Genomic DNA, 22,158 nt, shown 5'->3' with positions numbered 1-22,158 from the left:
TAAATGTAGCATATTAGCATTGTACCATTGCAGTAGTTACTGTATTAACTAACTCAATGTTTTATAGAGTATGATCTTTAAAAGTTATTTTGGAAAAGAACTAACAGTACATTTTGGCATAAAATGGAATATGAATGTTACATTGGCACTCCCCTTTTTATTATACTTATTCACTCATTTAAATATATAAATATGTATGAAGGAAGCTCTACACTAGGGTTTCACCCAGCAAACTACTGCTGTCTAGAAGTTGAGACGAGTGAGCTATAGTATACAAAAGGAGCAACATTATATACCACAGTTCTGATCTTGAAACATAAAATTGCTCATTATTTATATGAGTAGCCCGATCAACTACAGTGGGATTAGGAGTTCTTGTGGGAGTTAGAAGTCACAGGCTTTGACCCTGTAAAAAGCTTTATTATGATGTAGGAAAAATATCACTACATTGCACCTATATTAACACGTTTTACTATAATTTCTAATTAATGTTAGYCAGGATATGTGGGAGAATGTGGGTGATGAGCTATTTTACATCATTTTACCAGCATGGATTGGAAATGCCACTTGCAGGTAGCAAAAACAAGGATGTGGGAGTTTGTTCTCAAATTTTGCTGATTATACCCTTTTGTTCATACTGGGCTATAATAAATTATGTAAATACTGTGTGTGATAGCGAAGACATTGCAGAGATGTTTTAAGGTGGAAGATTAAATTATCATTATCATAATTTTTAATCCTGTAAAGTCAGGTAGTTCAGTTAACATGAGTCAAAGCATATGGTACAGAGGTGAAGCGCAAATGTTCCCTGATTATGTAGAAACCTCCTTACAGCATGTAAAAYAGATTTTAAAAATGTGATGTGCCATATTTAGTCTCTGCTATCATTTAGTTACAAAACTAGAAATAAATTCATAGCTTGCAAATTTAGTACAGTTTCATGTGTGGCAATTTATGCAAAATATGAGTTTATTCAACAAAATATTTAGTGTGATGAATGCTACCGAGTTGACAGTAGGGTTTTCTTGTTTTGTTTTGTTTTTCCCACAGGGACTTCCTCAGAACAGTTGGAGCAAATGTGGTCAGACAAGACCTCATTTACTTCACAAAGGGGATGAGTACAAGGGTTGTGGGCAAGATGTAAAAGGAGGATGTTCTAGATGTATGAGACAGAATATGTAGTTATGTAGTGGAAGTTCTGGTCCCTAACTATTTCTCTTTGTCTTTATCTTTACAGCAGTGTTAAGTACTTTCCCTTCTCTCCTTTCTTGCCCACGGGGCACTGACTCTGCTAAAGCCATCTGGCACTCCTTGTCATTTTATTGCATACAGTTGACAGCTGCAGGTGGGAAACAGAGTAGTTAGAAGGGAGCTGAGATCCTATTCAATGGATACTGGAGACCTCTGGCAAGATTAGGTGGCCATATTTTTAGTCCTTAAAAAAAAAAAAATAAAATAAAAAAAAAAAAANAAAAAAAAAAGGAACCTCACAGATCACTGTTCCTCAGTGTTATAGAGAGCAGGAAAAGTGGCCATCAAGTACAAGTTTCAAATCAGATATGGGACATTTGTAAGATCAAGGAAAATTGAGTCGATAGTCGATTAGAAGTTGAGACCCTTCACCCATTATAAAGCTTCCTTTAAAAGATGTTTGATGTTGACTTCAAAGTTTTAATTTTTCTACATACGAGAAACCTGCCAATAGGCCATAATTTCATTTTGCTACTGTTGAGTCTTGAGTTGATGTGTCTTCCATGGCAAAATTCTACTTTTTTATAGAGAAGAAAGAAATTTCTCTGACAGGCGAAGAAAGAAATTTCTCTGACAGGTTGACAAAGAAATAGAATGATGGCTACTACTTAGGCTAGTAAGTAAATGTAAGAGTAAATTTTGAATGATAGTAGATTATAGGAACCAGGAAGTTTGGATGTTCTCTACTTCCAGGACACATTTATTACATGTTTCTAATTTATTGCTTACTATTGCGCTCTTTATATATATGCATGTATAGCAGTCCCCATGCACAATCTTAAAACTATGTGACCATATTTCTAAATGGATATTCTATGTTTTGAGTAAGTGACCTTTGACTGTTTTTTCTTGAAATATTTTGGACTACCTTATGACTGTTAACCCAATAGCATTCACGTGAAATGGCTTACCAATCTAAAAACATGTGTCCACAGGTTTATTTCATTTAATAAAATAAGGATATCTGGACTTAGTGTTATACATACCAGTATTTGAGCAAAAACAAATAATATTTAAATGTACTGAAACTGAATTTGGGGACACACATTCTAGAGGCAAAAAATTCCTCTAGTTATTTCTTACTTAAATATATGTATAAGAAAAATGGCTTGTGTCCAACTGACATGAGTGTAATGCCACTTGATACCAAGAAAGAACAAATTTGCCCTATGGCAACCTATTATTAAGTACTGCAATGTCTGCTTTTCAAGCAGAGCTTTTAACCAAACTAAAGACAGAAACAGGAAACGAGCAGTTGGCACAGTTACGTCACCTTAGGGACTTGCTTGCAGTACTATGAGTTATTAATATACCTTAACTTCTTGTATTATTTTAATCAAAATGTTATAATGAAACCAGCATTTTATTATTTTGTACTTTTAACAGAGGTCTTGTCTCGTACACCATTTCTTTTCCTCATATGTTATAGCTGCTTTGGTTTTTCTTTGTAGAAACTAGGATAATAAGCACAACTGCATGATACCACAGACATTCATATATGTCTCCTGAGAAGATCTGAATGCATTTTGAAGCTACTAAGCCTATTCCAGTGCACTGAAGTTTAAGGCCCAGAGATTTACAAGCTGCTTTTAGAATATCTGCATCATGAATAATAAAGATATATCTTTTAGATAATTTATCATAGTCTTAAAGCTGTTAATTTGCATCATACATGTAATAAGTCAACAAATGTGAAGTCTACTAAGATGACTTGGATGATTACAAGATGACTTGAAAAAGTCTGTGGTAGTTTGATGCCAATTCTAAAACACTTGATTTTTGGAAATCTACTCTTGAGTTTTAGTGTTCTGGAACTCTTGATGTTTGAAGGTGTTGGACTTGGCAGTAGTGTTATAAAGGCAGTTGAATTTCTTTTCAATCGAAAATATTTCACAGTTGTAATAAAATTCCACACCTAAGTCAACAGAAATGYGTTGTTCCAGTACAGTTTGCTTCTCCATATGCTATATTCTAAAAATCKTTGAGGTACAGACTGTAAGATCACCGTATAACAGATATGGCAACTCCATATGGTTGTTAAACAGAAATATAACTTACTGTCAGCCTGACCAGCAACATCTTTAATACAGTTTGTCATTCTTTACTACCTGCTGTTAAGAACTGGCATTTATTTTTAATCCACTTTTGACTACAGAATGTTACAAAAATAAAAATGTATCATTTGCTTTGCTTCAATATTGATTTTAATAAATTGCTTATATGCTAGCTAACAATATTAAAGTTTCAAGGCATTGCATAGTGGGAAAATGTGTAGGATGAATGAGGCTTCATTACACAAGTTAATGTAGTTGTACTGTAATAATATGGCAAGTACTACTTCTGGCCAATAAATCAGGCTGTCCTTCATCTTCTTTATTTTTCCATACCTTAAATGACTTGCCCAAAAAAATGCAGACTGTTTAGATTATGCCACAGCTCAGTATTTTAGTTCATTAGGCTTAGTACAGCTCAATAAAATCATTTGTATTGATAATTTTATATCAAACTAGAAAATATAAACTTGTTGTTTCTACTTTTAACCATACAAAGACTCCTGTTTTTGAACTGTTGATAGTATTATGCATATTCTGAATGTAATTTAATTAGAGCTGTGTTTGTGTTTTATTTCTTAAACAAGAATATTATTAAGGAATGTGATCAATATAAATTCATACAACTTGAAATAATCACTTGGCATTCAATTCTAAGCAACTCAATTACATTTACATCTTTTTTTTCAACTTCCCACTTATGTAATGTTTTCCTTCTATAGCAAGTAAGAAAATATATGAAGTATTGTTTTTTTTCCACGGGGATACCATATTATGGCATCAGAAAGTCAATAGAAATTGTCTCCCAAATCTCTAGTTCCAGCATGATGCTTTGAGTTGATGCTTAGTTGKTTTATATAATTATTGCTGCCCTTGCTCCCCAAATTTTTTTCTTTGCCATCTCTTAYATTCTCTAATCAAAAAAATGAAGTCATTTGTTTTGCAAGGTTGCTTTTTTCATAATATTATGTTGAAAGGTATTTATTGTATTTCTGTTCTTTAGTTAATGTTTTAAAATATTTTAAATCATCATCATTTTTGAATTTCTCTAGCATTCCTGAGTGTTTAAAAAAAATGAACAGGCTTAAGCCTTTCCTGCTACCTCCTCAAAGTTACTGAGGTACAAAGTCTCACGATTTGCTTTAGGTTTAATCTGATTTTACTTAGCAGATCCTCAGTTACTAATCAGCCAAAGGATACTTTATATGGTGTGGTTTTTTCCATCTTGTTTCTTTCTAAACATAGATCATAAACACTTCTTTAAACTTCTGTTTCTTTAATAGTAATTTTACTATTTCTGTCTACTGTTTGATCTGTGCTGTAACTAGAATTGTTTTGTTTCTGTATCCTTTTAATTTTCCCTGTTGTGCTAGCCCTGACAGCATCTCATACCAATTTTGTGGGTTTAATAACTTTTAAAATATATTGATACTCTTTTTCCATTTGTTTTGTAGTGCTTTTTACCTCGAGCTATTATATTTAGGTCATCTCATCTTCATGAGATTTGAGTTCACACTTCTCTGTTTACTTTTTTTCCCCTCATCTTTGAAAAAGTAACCTCTTTGTATCTATATGCATTTGTATTATTAGTTGGTATCTCTTMTTTTTACCAATGTTGACACGCATATAATCTGATAAATTTCACTGGCCCATAGGCTATTACCATCACTAAGTGAGAAATAACCGTATAAAGTTAGTGTTTCCTTTCCTGTGGAGTGTTATCTTACACACTCTCTCCCTGTTCTTTCTTTCCTGGGCAGATTTTAACTAGCTAATTTTACACTTCAGAAAGTAGTTTGTCTCAAAAGATACTAACAGTGTAATTTACGTGTAGTTTCTTCTTATCAATTTGAATTCATTAACTAGAGTGTCCATGCAATGAAATGTGTATTCATGTGTTAATTAGAGTTTCTACTCATTCTGATTATGATATTTTAATAGTTTATTATGCTTGTTTTCATTTTGTAAAACATTTTGCAGCTGTCCTTAATCTTTTTTTGACCTTTTCTTTACTCCTAAATGATATAAATGGCTAATCATCTCTTTTAAGAGAGTGTAATTGAACATCAAGTACTTAARCTCTGAAGCAGGCTAAAAAAAATTTAAGTATTATTTTTCATATCATCTAGCTGAAAGGAATGGCATTATATTCTTGTYATATAATGTCGGCAAGTTAGGATCAAATTCTTACCCTCTTGTAATTAAAGTGGTGTTTTATGTAAGCTGGATGTACTTGATTTGTYGTCGCTATACAAAACATTACATTTGTATTGCCAATTAACTTATAAAACCAAAAAGTAAGAAAAAAAAGAACATAAAGATTCAAACAAAAGGACACACAACAGAAGAGAAATGTTGTTGGCCAAACATAGCATTTTTAATGATGGGTATGCTTTTGTTAATCTTAAAAAAAAAAAAAAAAAAAAAAAATCCAAGTTAACACTTCCTTTCCACGACAATTTCAAATTGTTCCCCTTCCAGTTTGTTTTATCATTTGTTTGTTAACGCTTCTCAAAGTAATTGAGCAAGGCTTTAAGGACTTTTTTTCCTCTTTTTTTCTGAGGTTACAGTGAAAATTCATGAGGTAGGATGTAATTTGATTGTGCTATTTGAAATGCCTTCAATAACAGCCTGTGATTGCCTGTTTACTATCATAAGTAATCATGTTAACACATCTTAAGAAGTTAATACRCCTGAGCTAAGCTATTGAAACAGATCTTATGTATGCTTCCAGTTTATTGCAGAACAAAATAAAAAGATTACCTCAAATACTAGAGACATCCTATTCTACTCTACACTGCAAGGCAGGAGCATACACATGATCAGCTACTGCGTCTTGGCTGATAAGCTCCATATTTGAWGAAATTGCCAAATTGATCATATGCSTTCACTTAAAACCTGATGAACCCCCTCTTGTAAGAGTATTGCTGGTTTTAATATGTTTCAGTAGACATGGAGTAAAGCTGCAAATTGATACGTTGTCTATAGTTTATCTGTTGGTTCTATACTTATTTGGCATCTAGCAAGCAAGCAAGAAATGTTAGCGTTCAACATCAGATGTTAGAAAATGCTACATCTACCAATGTTGAAGTTCTCCAGTATAGGCTGGTAGCCTATATTGGAATCTTGATRATATTCATAATTCTTTGATGGAAATTAAAGCTATATAAACTTTATATATATAGCCTTTTCTTTTTTTTTAAAGAAGAAAAGGGCATAATTTCTAAAAATAGATTCCTGGAAGCTAAATAGAAAGCATATATCTGAAATATTTTRATGATGTTAACAAATACATATTTTGGCATGCTGGAATATATAAAGTACTATGGACATATGGCTTTGTATAAGTGTAAACAACATTGTGACCTATAAATAATACAAAAAATACTTACCCTCTTTCCTTTGTATCCAATTTCTTCTGAAGGGAGAAAGGTTTAATTGGAAGAAATGGATACTAAAGGATTACAAGAAGATAAAAACCTGAAGATGCTTTTATTTTTACTAGCATATTTGGTAAGTAAATTATTAACAGTATTTTTCTCAAGATGAATGTTGAAAAACGCTTGCATTTGACACAGGAGTGTGATGTCCTTTTTTTTTATATATTACCGGTAATACTCAAAATCTTAAATTTGTGTACAGACAGTTACGTATGCATTTTATCAGTTTTAAAGTGAGTTTGGTCAAATTACATGTGCAATTTCTTGCTACTTTAAAAATTACAATTGCAATTAAAAACAACTGCAATTAAAATCTATCTTCTGAGGCTCTTCATATCTTTTTGGAAGAGTGACTAGGACAGAAAATATAAATGAATATAGTGTTGTGCAGATGATTCTGTTCTACTTCAGAAAGAAATGGCAGGATTCCTATGCAGTATACAGTAGTGATCCCTTAGAGCAGGAYTGGAGCTTAAGAAAATAATTGTATACATTTTTCATGAGGTTGCATAACGTAAAGAATTTAAACTCATGTTCAACACTGAAATGACTTGACATTCTGCAAGTACTAGGTATCAAGCAGACCTTAAATTGTTGGAAGACACAGAGTACTTAGTTGGGGAAAAAAAAAAAAAAAGAAAAAAAAAAAAAAAAAAAAAAAAAAAAAAAAAAAAAAAAAAAACTAATGTGGGCATTGCCAGCTGTGGGCAAGAGGACTGAATTTTAAAAATTCTAAGTTTTTGATAATGTAGGAAGTACTTTTTAAGAGATGGCATGAATTTAGTCCTCTGATTTAGAGAAGATACACTTTCTCAAAGTTTATGTAAAATATATGTTACAATAACTCCTCATTATTAAACACAAGTTAATTATATTATCACTGATCAATTATGTTTTTGGTGAGTTTACTTTTTCTCCCCCCCCCCCTTAAAGCTAAGTAAGGTAATTTGTGAGACTGGAGATTGCAGAGAGCAAGAATTTAAAGACCATGCTGGAAACTGTGTCCTCTGCAAACAGTGTGGACCTGGAATGGAATTGTCAAAGGTAAGCGAATGATGCTATATTTATTTATAACTTTTTTTCCAAAATTGTGTTTACATATATGGTTAAAATAATAGATATTTGTGTTTATGTAGCAATATTTTTAATGATATTATGATATTTTGGCTTTTGAACCTTTACCTCCTTTTCTTTTCTTTTTTTTTCTTTTTTCTTTTTTCTTTTTTTTTAATATTATGTTTTTTAGTTCTCTTATATAAACTGTTCGGTTTAGAAAGTAATGATGCCATTAATTAACTAGGAGTACTAAGGCACAGGAGTATACTCTCTGAAATCAAAATGGTTTTTAAAGATAAGTTAGTTTTTTTTTTTTTTTGGAGGGGGGGTTGATTTTAAGCATCCACTTAAAACTGTATGACTTCACTGTGTAGCGATGGAGAGTAAGAAGAATGAATTTCAAATTAGTGATTGGTACATACATCTGAAATGAAGAGAAGTAAGGAAGAAGTGAAAGGGTGGGTTTCAGCAACTTAGGCAGCAGAGGGGAGGAAAAACAGGATGATTTATGAAATGATGGAGAAACAGGATGTTTTAGGGGAGCGAGTGTACAATGCTAGAAATAAAGGTTGTCAGGCGAGAGAGAGAGGGTGCAAGCTGGTGCTGTGAAGGATAGGCAGACCTGTCGAGTCTCACGCATAGGCATGAGACTCTCTGTTTCCGCAGTCTCCCACTACTATACTGCATCTTGCCCATTGTCAGAGCAGTGGTATGACTTCCCTTCTGCTTCGTGAAACTATCTGCCAGACGTAACTATGTAGTCTGGCATCTGTGATATATCTGATAGGTGGAATCATAAAGCAAGAGAGAAGTAGCTGCACTGTTCAGTGCCTGTCCCTTTGGATGTGGAAGGCTGTACCCTGTTCTCTAGTCTCACTGATGGCGTCTAAAGGATGATAAAGGCAGAACGTAGGGTATGATTTAGATGGAGTGAAATTTAATTTTCAAGGTTGCTTTGTAGGCAAGCATGTTATTATAGATCTAAGGGGTGCTATGGAATCTTAAATTTTTTAACATGAAACAGCGCATAGTCTGTATGTGTTTTAAACAACAGAAAAAGAAGCTTTCAACTTTGTGGCTTTATATTTCTTACTATATTCAGCTCTTAAAAAAGCACAAGTAAAGCATTGTGGTTTCTGTTTGGTTTGAGAGATATACTTAAAGAAATGCTTAAGTTTAAGAATTAACAGAGGGTGGCAGTTTCATGAAATTATGTGGCATATTTTCCCCCTTTTCAACCCTCTGCTGCTAGTTCTTAGTACATTATCAGAAATATTGTTGCACTTTATTAAAGACTGTTTTTGTTAGGCAGTGCTCGTTAGGGTTTAGTCCTGCAAACAAAGCTGCTGAAGTAGAGATTTGAAGAAGGCTAGTGGTATGATGTGTTCTTTTTGTTTTTTCAAATCGATCTTTAATTTGGGGAATGAGAGATTTTTGTGGGGAGTGTTTTATAGAGACATTTATAAGTATGGCACATTATAACAGTGTTTCTACTAAAGCAGTACTATGTACACTGATGTAGCATACAAATCTAGTGGCAAACTAAAAACGAAAGCATAAAAACAAATCTGTTCAGTAATTATTTATAGATTTCCTTCAATTTATTAAAGAAATACTAAAATAAAATAGGAAAGTCAAAGTTTGCAGTTGCATACTATTCAAGTTATATTTTTTGTTATCTTAATGATTTTTTTTATGTTTGCCATCTGATAGTCCTGGTTTTTAGGACTAACTTTACTGGAAATATGAATAGTTAATTCAATTTGAATGGGTAAGCTTTCCATTACTGCTTCCAGTCATGAATATGCTTTCAAATATTATTTTTTGCCACTACATTAGAACTGAGATAACTAAACTGATGTTGCTCAAACCTAAGTACAAATGGAAGCATAATGTTGTGTCTAAATAGAAGTACACTTTCCTGTGAATCCTAACTAAGGATGTGATGCTGTAATTGTTAATGAAGTTGAAGATGTTGCCTTGCTGAGCTACTAAGTCAAAGGTCAGAAGGTAAAGGAAAAAGTGATTTAATGAAACACATGAAGTTACTTGCAGCACAGTTTTCTTTTTAATATATAAGAAAGTGATGGGATAATTACAGTATAGTTTAATAACAGTTTCTTGGTAATTATCACAAATAATGCATCTGTTTTCTTTTTAAATGATAAGTGCTCATGTAAAACCTTACAGAGGAAATTAGATGCACTGCTGGATGTGCGAGCATGAGCATATATTTAAGTATATAGTAAAATACAATGTTGTCTCTTTTTTGTTGTAAGAGTGTTTGTTTTAAGCAGTTAACTGAGCAGGTTTCTCTTTATGTAAGTAACAAAACAACTCGGCTTATGTTATTGTTAGATACAAAAACTCAGCTATTGGGCCATGCAGCAGTGCATTGTGCATAGACTTGATGCATAATATATGTTCATGATAGTAGTTCAAATCTTTCCAAAAAACTGTAGCAAATTTAACTCTATTGTGACATGCTTGATACCAGATCAAGTATCCTCCACAACTGGTCAGCATGAAGCTAACCTGATTTAGGAAATTTGACAAAATGTAAATATATAACCCTGCTTTCTTCTCCAATCAATTCAGGTAGAATTGTACTGCTGAGTAATCTGAAGCAGACAGATTCAGTGTCAATGACCCTGTAGAATCCTGTCTTCACCCTTATTAACAAGAAAATACTTCCTCTTAGTTATAATGTAAATTTGTAGATTTAATTCTTTCTCAGTATTACTGTGTATACAAAAATAGGAACTATGTTTCTTTCAAAAGGTGATAGTAGAGATAGTAAGCTAAACACTATGAAAAAGAAAGCAGAGTTGTCAAGATTAAAATAAAGGTAAAAACTGTGGTACAGACAAGTACTACGATTTACAAGTACATTCCTGCTGAATTGGTTGGTGAATCATGATTTCTGCCCATTTAAAATAAATAAATTATACTCTTATTGCAGATTTATAAAACCTAGTTAAGTCAGCAGTCATTAGTTGACCCTGCACTTAAGACACAGTGACATTTAAAGACCAGACTTGCTAATCTTACGTATCACAAGTTGCACAGATGACTGAAGGCATAGCTAAAGCCTAGTCAAGTCAGATTCTATGTGACAGCCCAGTCACCAGATGCACTCAGATAGACCACAGACTTAAATCAACAGCATGGATGAGCATGCTGGACAAAGAACCCTCTGCATAGGGCTGCTTTTGGGTTCAGCACTTTCGCTGCACTATTGGACAAGCTACTGACTTTGTTTTCTGGGGCAGAGTTGGTTCAATACCAAAGCGCTTTTCATAGGCTCAGCCTCTGTAAATAGTATGCCGAAGTCTGTGTTCCTAATCTTCCATTCTTTTTGTAAGTTGTGCTCAATGCAGAGAAAAGAGGAAAAAACCACATTTATTTTAAATGCTATCTTAATCTAAGTAAGCCAGGTATTTTTTTTGTTTGTTTTATACGTACATGGGTACACACATGCACGTGCACGCATGCACACTTGTATTTTTACAACTACCAATCTGAGTTGTTTATATGACCAATGTTGCTAATAGAATATGAACATCTCGTATTACCTTTTTAAGTTAGAGAAATACTATTACCTTCTCTTAATTTATTCACAGAACATTAGCACAGAAATCAGTTTGTCCATGGTAATGCAGGAAGCTTTTGGTAAAATAGGGCATTTAATTTTAGTTGCAAACTTGTGCTTAATCTGTTGGATTGACCTTCCTGTATGCATAGATAAGGAACTTCAGACATACTTTGTAGCATGAAAGAAGTGGAAAAAACAATACATTTTATGTAACTGGTTCTGGATCTAAACTTTTATTGAGATAAGTTTTGTTACAACTGAACTATTCTTTTCAGCTATTCCTATCTCAGTATAATAGGAGTCTCTTTCAGGAATGTTTTTGAGTAATTCTTTGTTCTTTAAAATATGTAAAAAGAGCACACACTGAACTTCTCCTTTCAGATTCCCTATCGAGCATTAGGAATCTTTTAATAAGAGCACTTCAACGTATTATTAAAAGCTAATTGATCACTTTTGTTACTTGCGTCTTTTAGTGAAGTATTTTTATGATATTTAAGTCATAATAAAGTCAGTTTTGTTATTTACCAACAGTTTAGGATTGATGAGGAAGGGAATGAAAGCATCGTACCTCCTGCTGTTTGTTTGCTTGCATTTGTTCATTTAAAGAAATCTATATATCTTTTTTGTTTCTTAAACACGTCCTTGATAATGTTTGTGAAGCTTTTGAACTTCTGAAATAGTGTTTTTTTCCTTTTTGAAAAAGACTGCTTTCTTTTTGGAGAGAGGGGCTAAAATGATTGTAACTGTTCAGAGAAGTGTTTGCTTCATTTAGTAGGAAACAAAGCATCATACAATTAAGCAAGGATTTAAATACCTTCCATTCTTTAAATGGCTTCAAATTTCCTGTGCCTGAATAGCTGTTGGTGTGGCTTGATAATAAGAACCTTGTTTATCTTATCTTACCAGTAATGTGTTTCTATATAAATCTGACTTTGTATATGATTGAGATTTATATAAATCACAATTAACACAGTCAAAAATAAACCAGAGTAGCTTGAGCTAAACAAAGGCACAACCTGGAAAAGTTTCCCATATAGAGGTAAGAGGCTTGAGTTCTTCCAGTCTTTTCACTATCATTTGCTTATAACCACTGGCTGCAACTTCCTCAAACTTCCTTATGAAATTCTGTTTTTTTAAACTCCTATACAAAAATAAAATACATATCTCTTTCCTCATCAAACTTGGATGGCAGATCAAAACTATTGCAGTTCTAGATTGTTTTGTCAGCAGATCACATCTGAGACTTTAATTTAACAACACAGAACTGACAGTTTTGGCAACAGTAAGTTCTTGCCACAGTGCACTGTCGTACAGTTATGAAACAGTAGGTATGTAGGCTGTGCTATAAAACATATCACTAAGCTGATCGCTTTTAACGTGGATCAGCTCTGTGATTCAGATTTACAACTCAGCTTCATGAATGGTTATATCAGTAGAGTTGAGGATGGTGTATGACAAAGGAGAAAAAACAGAGAAGTAAGATGTTTCCCCTCCTGGGAAACCTGTATGCACAACTATCTCTCTGAAATGCCTGTACACCAATACACACAGCATGGAGAATAAACAGGAGGAACTGGAGATCTGTGTGTGGTCACAGGGCCATGATCTCATTGCAGTTACAGAGGCATGGTGGGATAGCTCACGTGACTGGAACATTGTCATGGATGGCTTCTTAGGAAAGACAGACCAGGAAGGTGAGGTGGTAGAGTTGCTCTTTATGTGAGAGCGCAACTGGAATGTATCGAGCTCTGCCTAGGGGTGGAGGAAGAGCAAATYGAGAGCTTATGGGAGAGGATTAAAGGACAGGCTAACAAGGGGGATGCTGCTGTGGGTGTCTACTACAGGCCACCTGATCAGGAAGAGGAAGATGATGAGGCCTTTTGCAGATGGCTGGAAGCAGCTTCACGATCACAGGCCATGGTTCTCATGGGGGACTTCAACYACCCTGATATCTGCTAGGAAGACAACATGGCTAGGCACAAACAGTCTGGGAGGCTCCTGCAGAGCATTGATGATAACTTTTTGACACAGGTGGTGGAGGAGCCAATGAGGAAGGGTGTCCTGCTGGACCTTGTCCTAACCAACAAAGAAGAACTGGTTAGAGATGTGAAGGTTAGGGGCAGCCTTGGCTGCAGTGACATGAGATGGTGGAGTTCAGGATCCTGAGTGGAGAAAGCAAGCCAATAAGTAGGATGGCAATCCTGGACTTCAGGAGAGCAGACTTTGGGCTCTTCAGAGACTTACTTGGAGGAATCCCATGGATTAAGGCCCTAGAAGGAAGGATGCTCCAGGAGAACCGGCTAGTAATCAAGCGTTGCTTCCTTTACACTCAAGAGCAGTGTATCCCAAGGAGAAAAAAATCCAGCAAAGGAGGCAGGAGACCTGCATGGATGAGCAAGGAGCTCCTTGCAAAACTCACACAAAAGAAGAAAGTACACAGAATGTGGAAGAGGGGTCTGGCCACCTGGGAGAATTATAAGAATGTTATTAGAGTATGCAGGGATGCGATGAGGAAGGCTAAGGCCTATTTGGAGTTAAATCTGGCAAGGGATGTCAAGGACAACAGGAAGGGCTTTTTCAAATACATTAGTAGCACGAGGAAGACTGAGGAAAATGTGGGCCTGCTACTGAATGGGGCGGGGGCCCTGGTGACAAAGGATACAGAGAAGGCAGAGTTCCTGAATGCCTTATTTGCTTCAGTCTTTACTGCTAAGGGCAGCCCTCAGGAATCCCAGACCCTGGAGATGAGGGAGAAAGTCTGGAGAAAGGAAGACTCCCTTGGTCAAGGAGGACTGGGTTAAAGATCTTTTAGGCAAACTTGACACCCATAGATCCATGGGCCTTGATGGGATGCACCCACAAGTACTGAGGGAGCTTGTGGATGTTGTTGCCAGGCCACTCTCCATCATCTTTGAAAGGTCCTGGAGAACTGGAGAGGTGCCTGAGGACTGGAAGAAAGCCAGTGTCACTCCAGTCTTCAAAAAGGGCAAGGAGGAAACTACAGACCAGTCAGCCTTACTTCCATTCCTGGAAAGGTGATGGAACGGGTCATTCTGGCTGTAATCTCTAAGCATATAGAGGAAAAGAAGGTGATTAGGAGTAGCCAGAATGGACTCACCAAGGGGAAATCCTGCTTAACTGGTCTGATAGCCTTCTGTGATGGAATGACTGCTGGGTAGATGAGGGGAAAGCAATGAATGTTGTGTCCTTTGATGTCAGCAAGGCTTTTGATACTGTCGCTTCTAACATCCTCCTAGGTAAGCTCAGAAAGGGCAGGCTATATGAGGGAACAGTGAGGTACATTGAGAGCTGGCTGAAAGGCAGAGCTCAGAAGGTTGTCATCAGTGGTGCGAAGTCTAGTTGGAAGCCTGTAGCTAGTGGGTTGTAAGGGACAACCTTGCTAGTAAGGTTGGAAGGGACCTCTGGAGAACATCTAGTCCAACCTCCCTGCTCAAGCAGGATCACCTACAGCATGTTAGACAGGGCTGCATCCAGGCGGGCTTGAAGATCTCCAGAGAAGACTCCACCACCTATCTGGGCAGCCTGTTCCACTGCTCCGTCACTCTCACAGTGAAGAAATTCCCCCTCACGGTCAGGCAGAACTTCCTGTGCTTCAATTTCTGCCCATTGCCTCTTGTCCTGTCAGACAGGACAACTGAAAAGAGTTTGTCCCCATCCCCTGGACACTCTCCCTTCAGGTACTTGTACACATTGATAAGATCCCCCCTCAGTCTTCTCTTCCCCAGGCTGAAGACGCCCAGCTCTCGCAGCCGTTCCTCATAGGGCAGGTGCTCCAGCCCTCTCATCATCTTCATAGCCCTGTGCTGGACTCTCTCCAGTAGCTCCATGTCTCTCTTGTAGTGGGGAGCCCAGAACTGGACACAGTACTCGAGATGAGGCCTCAGCAGGGCTGAGTAGAGGGGTAGGATCACCTCCCTCGACCTGCTGGCAACACTCTTCCTAATGCACCCCAGGAGACCATTGGCCTTCTTGGCCATGAGGACACATTGCTGGCTCATAGTCAATTTGTTGTCCACCAGCACTCCCAGGTCCTTCTCTGCAGAGCTGCTCTCCAGCAGGTCAGTCCCCAGCTTGTATTGGTGCCTAGGGTTATTCCTACCTAGGTGCAGGACTCTGCACTTGCCCTTGTTGAACCTCAGGAGGTTCCTCTCTGCCCAGCTCTCCAGCCTGTCCAGGTCTCTCTGAATGGCAGCACAGCCCTCTGGTGTGTGTCATCCACTCCTCCCAGCTTGGTATCATCAGCAAACTTTCTGAGGAGGCACTCTGTCCCCTCATCCAGGTCACTGATGAAGAAGTTGAACAGGATGGGACCCAGTACTGAGCCCTGGGGGATGCCACTAGCCACAGGCCTCCAAGTGGTTCCCACGCCACTGATGACGACCCCCTGAGCTCTGCCTTTCAGCCAGTTCTCAGTCCACCTCACTGTCCACTCATCTAATCACAGGCTGGAGGCTGACCTGCTGGAAAGCAGCTCTGCCGAGAAGGACCTGAGAGTGCTGGTGGAGAAGTAGTTGACCATGACCTAGGAATGTGCTCTTGTGGCCAAGAAGGCCAATGGTATCCTAGGGTGCATTAGGAAGAGTGTTGCCAGCAGGTCAAGGGAGGTGATCCTGCCCCTCTACTCAGCCCTGCTGAGGCCTCATCTCGAGTACTGTGTCTGGTTCTGGGCTCCCCCAGACAAGAGAGACACGGAGCTACTGGAGAGAGTTCAGCATAGGGCTACGAAGATCATTAGGGGACTGGAGCATCTGTTTTTGAGGAAAGGCTATGAGATCTGGGCCTGTTTAGTCTGGAGAAGAGAAGCCTGGGAGGGGATCTTATCAATGTCTATAAATACCTTAAGGAAGAGTGTGAAGGGAATGAGGCCAGACTCTTTTCAGTTGTCCTGTGTGACAGGACGAGAGGCAATGGGCACAAACTGAAGCACAGGAAGTTCCGCCTGAATATTAAGAAAAACTTCTTTACTGTGAGAGTGACAGAGCACTGGAACAGGTTGCCCAGAGCGGCTGTGGAGTATGCTTCTCTGGAGGTCTTCAAAACCTCCCTGGATGCAGCCCTGTCTAACGTGCTGTAGGTGACCCTACTTGAGCAGGGAGGTTGGACTACATGATCTCCAGAGGTCCCTTCCAATTTCAACCATTCTGTGATTCTGTGAGAGAATGCCTTAACCCAGTGTTGGCACCAAATACTTGATGACAAATACTGTCACCATGAGACTAATGCTACACAGAGAGGAAGCCTATGCAGACAGTGACAATTTCATTGCCAAGACAGAGATATGCTTTCCATCATAGGTTGCTTCCTTGGGTCAGATGTAGGGTGAAGTAAAAGGAAACTGATGTCTTAGCTGGGGAGAGAATTGTGAATTACACAAAATTATGTTTGAGGCAGTTCCTGAGTGTAATAGCACTCATAAAGAACATGAGAGGTGTAGTGCTGTGTGTTTACTTTGCCAMAACGAACTTACTGAGCACAGCTGCAGTAGAAACTGCTGCCCTGTTTAGCCAGTGAATTTGTAACTTACCAAGTGAAGAGAGCTACCTGTGAAGAAGGTAGCTGCTCTGTCTCTGCTCAGGAGAAGCTAACGTATTTCAGGGTCTTCTGGAAGCTGGATATTGGAGAATTGCATGCAGGSATGTCAAATCTTACTCACTGAGCATGAAACTTTTCTGACCCTAACTTTGCCACAGTGACTGAATCTTACACATTTGCAAGATGCTGCTGCAGCCTGTCCTGCTCTCTAACTTCTGCTGACGGATATGGTTGATTATTGGAGTCTAGATGGAGCTGATTAACAGCCTGCAGTCCTGTGGTGCTTATGGGGCTGCACTGAAGCCAAAACTGTGCTATTTAACAAGACCCTGTACTCAAGGACATTACTAAAAACTACATTTCTCAGTGCCAGTGTAGTGCTGCAACCTATTAAATGGCCTGACATCACATAATATAACATCGTATTATATGATGTCATGTTACTGACATCATATTGAAATTATTTTTTTTTTGAGACTATTCGAATCTTCTTTTAATCATAATGGTTTAAGTGGAACTTCCCAGTGCTGTACAGTTTGGGGCTGACTTAAGTTGTATAACCAGTTGAACTCAAAACAATCTCTAAAATGTATTTACAGRCGATGATCTAAATAATGCCTGAAAGCTTTTTTTTTTAATGAACTTTGAGGTTATTTTAATTGAAAGGTTGTTCAAAATCTAACTTGCCTTTAGTTATGCTGTTCATTTATTGTGTTCCATTCAATTTTTAGGGAGAAATCATACTACTTAACTCCATTACCTTTTTTAGTTGGTTTACTTGCAGTGCTTCTGTGTGAATCAGTGTTTGTATAGTATATACTGAAAGAAAACATTTAAAATTATCAATGTAGTACTTTAAAATGTATTTTTATTATTGCATGCTTTTAATATTTTTAGCTTGAAACTAAATTATGAGTTTAGTTACTCTAGTTTGCTATGGATTCGTAGGTGACCTTGACCAGTCATCACTCGTTTGGTACCTTAGTTTCCATTTGTGAAACAGAATATTTCTGGGGATAAATATATTACATGTAATGAGATGTTAATATACAGTGATAGTGAAAGCTGTATAAATATCCAACAAATAGAAGTGCTTTTGAATTCTGTATTTTTTAATGAATTTTAGTGGACTTCACTAAATTAGCAGTGGGCTTTTTGGGTTTTTTTGTTTTTTGTTTTTTGCTTTTTTTTTTAGTTTGTACTGTGTATCATTGGGAGAGAAATTTGTCTTCACTGTTTTTAGCTGATACCATGATGATAGCACTCAAAAGGGGAAGCACAATGGGAAAAATGGGCTAAGTGGTCTTCATAGCGTACTTTGCAATAGGATAAATAGATATACTACAGATCTTTTGCATATCTGGCGCACATCAAATTTGCGCAGGTACTGATGCAAGATTGTCAATTGTTTATATCTTTGCTGGACTGCTCAATTATAAAGTCTGAGATTTCAAAAGGTTTGATTTTGTCGTCTAAATCGTATCCTTCAATTTTGGGGATGCGTTAGTTATGAGTACAGATTGGTTTGAAGTTCTGCCCAGTCTACAAGTTTAAATACTTACTTGTACTTGCCAGGTAGTCAACTATGTCAAATATTATGTGAACATAAAAAAGCACATACATATAATTGTAGTTGCTATAGATTATTTCTGCAAAATTCCTGGCAAAGAATTAGAAACCATCTTTGAAAACACTGAAGACTGTAAGTCTCTTGGGCAGAAGCTTTCTTTATATTGTATCCACCATTTTTATTACTATAATAATAAGCTATTCCACATTAGAAAATGCCACTAAGATATGCCCATATACACAACCATAGCAAAGCAGATCTGATAGAGCTAGAAACAACTTACTGAAGCTTGGGTAGTTTGGGCCAATGAGTTAAAGGTATTTAATTCTGACTCTGTTTCTTTGTATTTGCTTGTTTTTAATCGGGAACGTCAAAGGTAATCTAGAAAGGGAAACTAATAATTAAGTTAATTTAAGCCTTATGTTTGAAAAGTTCCTAGGACTCCTAGGAACCTAGTTCCTATATCCACATATATATAGTTTGACTGAGCTATATAATGTAATCCCTTATACCACTACTATTTGAAGGACTTAAACACAAAGAGTATGTTAAGGAACATAACACTTTGTTATGAAAGGGTTATGTTAGGAAGAATGAATAGAAAAAATATGTTAGGGAATAATGAAATTCAATGAAAAAGATTATTTAGMCTTAGGAAAAACAAAATTTCATGACAGAAGTTAGTTCCGTTCCTATCTTAAGTGATAATTTTGTATATGCACTTGCAGTTTCATAAACAAGATTGACTGTAGAACTGAACTGAGTAAGATATTGTGGACAACATAAAACAGAACTGCAAGAATCTTSCTTGTTTTAGACATTTTATTCCTGCAAGGAACAAGTAGCTTTGAAGTAAATTGATAGAAAACATTCTGAGGGTGATATTAATAAAGAATTTAATTTTTTGTATGTTCATTTGCCTGCCACCGCTAACAGGGGCAGTATATTGCRGAAGCATGCCCTAGAATGTACGAGACTGTAGTATTTTTGGTTGCTAACTGCAGTGATTTGTCTGTTTATTACTTAGCCTAAACAAAGTCAATAGTAATTACATTTTTATTTTTAAAAAGTTTAAAATTCTTTCTAAATTTTTTGTATATGTAGGAGTACGCTTGTGCATCTAGAGATGGAAGAAGAGGAACATTTTTAATGTCTATTTATAGTTGCTTTATTAGAATTGTTCGTTATCTGTGTGTTTGAATACTTTTTATCCTCTAGAGAATAGTAAAGATTTTTACATAGATTTTACATAGCAAAAATAGAAAATTCTTAGTATGCCCATTAAAATGCATCTTAAGGAGTTGTTTTTTCTGGAATTTCATCAAATCATTGCAGATCTGAGGCACTAAAAACTTAGTGGCTGCCTCAGATCATTCTTCATAGATGCTCTCTGGGCAAAACTTTAGGGTTCTGTGTGCATTTGTAAAGTCCAAAGCTTCTTACAGTAGCAGGTTTGCTCAAGGTGGGTAACTTCAGAAAACATCACTTAATGTGCATGTGCTATGTGTTGTGAAGGAAACTAGTGGAAACCTTAAATCGCCCAAGTTGAAGGCTGGTTACAGTTTTCTCCTTGGGAAGGTGCCCTATACTTCCCTATGTGCTGGAGAAGSAGATCCCATGATGTCTCTTTCCTACTTACTCTCTTCCCATCAAATTCTTTTGGGCAATTTGTGGTATTCCTTTTGCTGTTATGTGGTATGCTAGTAATGTAATGAGTCTGACTTCAGAGTACTGCAAAAAAATGTATTAGGATTTTCAGGTAAGAAAAGGAAATAGCAATTCTTAGCGCTTGATATCTCCAGAAAAAAAAATGACAGAAAAACAACAGATTGATGATTCTCAATAATCAATTTGTGTAATTCAGTCTCCAAACCATTAAGTAAWGTTGAGTATAGGGTTTTTCTTTCCTGCCTTTCAGTTCTGTTAGGTGTCACTTTTCAAAAGAATGCAAAGAATTTCTTTAAACAAGTACATTTGAGGTAAATAAGAAGCCCTAATAATATTCCTTGTATAGTAAAACATCACACTCCCTGTGATCCACTGAGCTGTTAAGCATTTCTAGTAGTTTAAGAACTCTTAGAACTGGAGCTAGTTATGTTCCTAAAATTTTTAGAAGTTAAGCAATATTTCATGCCTAGCTGATGGTCATTAACCAGCTCTGTTTTATTTGGTAACAGAGATTCTAAGCCTTTGAAGATCAACAAATTAACTTTGCTGCTTGGCAATTAACTTTGTTCACCTTAGCTATGAACCTAAATATCAAAGTGTTTCTTTGCTGTTTTTGTAACTGAGTAAGTGCCTTTATACTACACTTGTCCCAGTTTCTGCACTTTCACATGACTGGCCTAATTAAAAAACAGACAGCTCAATAATTCTACCATAAGCTAGTAATAATGAAACTGTGGGAGTCCTTGAAGGCCTTTATCATTCAAATACACAGTGGTTTCTCGAATAAAGTGGATGACTAAGTATTACTTATAAAAGTAAGGGAGATTATTAGCAGTGGAAGACACATTTGAACTTGCTGAAAGGATGGCTTTTGTCTCTAGAAAGACCTGTTCTCAGTAATGATTACACTAGGTCTTCATTTTATCCCAGCATTCTCTCTCTATTCATGCTTTCAGTGTTTGAATAGCTTGCTATTGCTTGTTAATCCTTACAGGAATGCGGCTTTGGATATGGGGAGGATGCACAGTGCATGCCGTGCAGGTCTAACAGATTCAAAGAAGACTGGGGCTTTCAGAAGTGCAAACCCTGTCTGGATTGTGCACTAGTTAACCGGTTTCTGAAGGCCAACTGTTCTGTCACGAGCAATGCACTATGTGGAGACTGTTTACCAGGGTAAGTCCATTTCTGAAGAGGAAACTTGAGATCAAATTCAAAACTAGTTTGCATTAACATTTACTTGTTAGTGTTTTCCAGATAAATGACTAGATTATTAAGACTACGGATGAAGGGTCTGTGTTCTAATACTGACTTTGCCAACCATTTACTGTATGATTTGAGTGCATAATTTCAGAATTTCTATCTTAGTTATCTCATCTATAAAACTGTTGTTTGTTTATCTATCTGACCTATTGCTTATACAGTGCTTGAGTAAAATACTTTAAAATATTGAATATTACTGTGGAGTTACTTAATCATTATAAAGAATTAAACGTCTACTTAGACATTTCTAAATTGCAAATAAATTTCAGCTAAACTTTTTCCTTTTGTTTTTCCAGACCATTGTAAATGTATTCTCATGCCAGTACTAATGTCAGAGTATTCTTGAAGTATTGGCTAAGCTTGCTTTCCTAGCCTAATACTTAACATTGTTATTATCATGGTGAAATATATTTATATTTTCTTATCTGAAAAATTTTGAGTGTAATCATCAGGCTTGTAATACTGTAAGTTTGGATAATACAGAACTAACTTATGTATGTTCTACATTCTTTGATTGAATGGGTTACACAAAATTGAAGCTTAATTTGGTCAAATAATATCTATAATCAAATTGATGTCCTTCACAGTACATTTTAATATAAAAAAGTGGTTAATATAAATGAGAAAAAAATTAACCTAGATATTTTTTATCATCAGAAAAAGTTCATACTCCTGCTGCTCACTCTTATAATCTTCTAAAACAGATAGTCTATA

At 36.4% G+C, this 22,158-nt stretch overlaps 1 protein-coding gene across 3 annotated transcripts in view; it reads left to right on the top strand.

Annotated features, from left to right (window-relative positions):
• The window catches only part of TNFRSF19 (TNF receptor superfamily member 19), a 65,422-nt gene that overhangs the window by 6,723 nt on the left and 36,541 nt on the right, over positions 1 to 22,158 (top strand). For all 3 annotated transcript variants that reach the window (XM_085321753.1, XM_085321754.1, XM_085321755.1), the window contains 3 exons: positions 6,727 to 6,815; positions 7,676 to 7,786; positions 21,179 to 21,357. In XM_085321753.1, coding sequence (XP_085177879.1) covers positions 6,750 to 6,815; positions 7,676 to 7,786; positions 21,179 to 21,357 — 356 coding nt within the window. In that variant the 5' untranslated portion in view covers positions 6,727 to 6,749. The remainder of the gene's footprint in view (positions 1 to 6,726; positions 6,816 to 7,675; positions 7,787 to 21,178; positions 21,358 to 22,158) is intronic.

The sequence above is a fragment of the Rhea americana genome, unplaced genomic scaffold (assembly GCF_003343005.1).
Source record: "Rhea americana isolate MKP2758 unplaced genomic scaffold, rheAme1 scaffold_71, whole genome shotgun sequence".
In the NCBI taxonomy this organism is placed as follows: domain Eukaryota; kingdom Metazoa; phylum Chordata; class Aves; order Rheiformes; family Rheidae; genus Rhea; species Rhea americana.
This window is presented reverse-complemented; position numbering and strand designations above follow the sequence as displayed.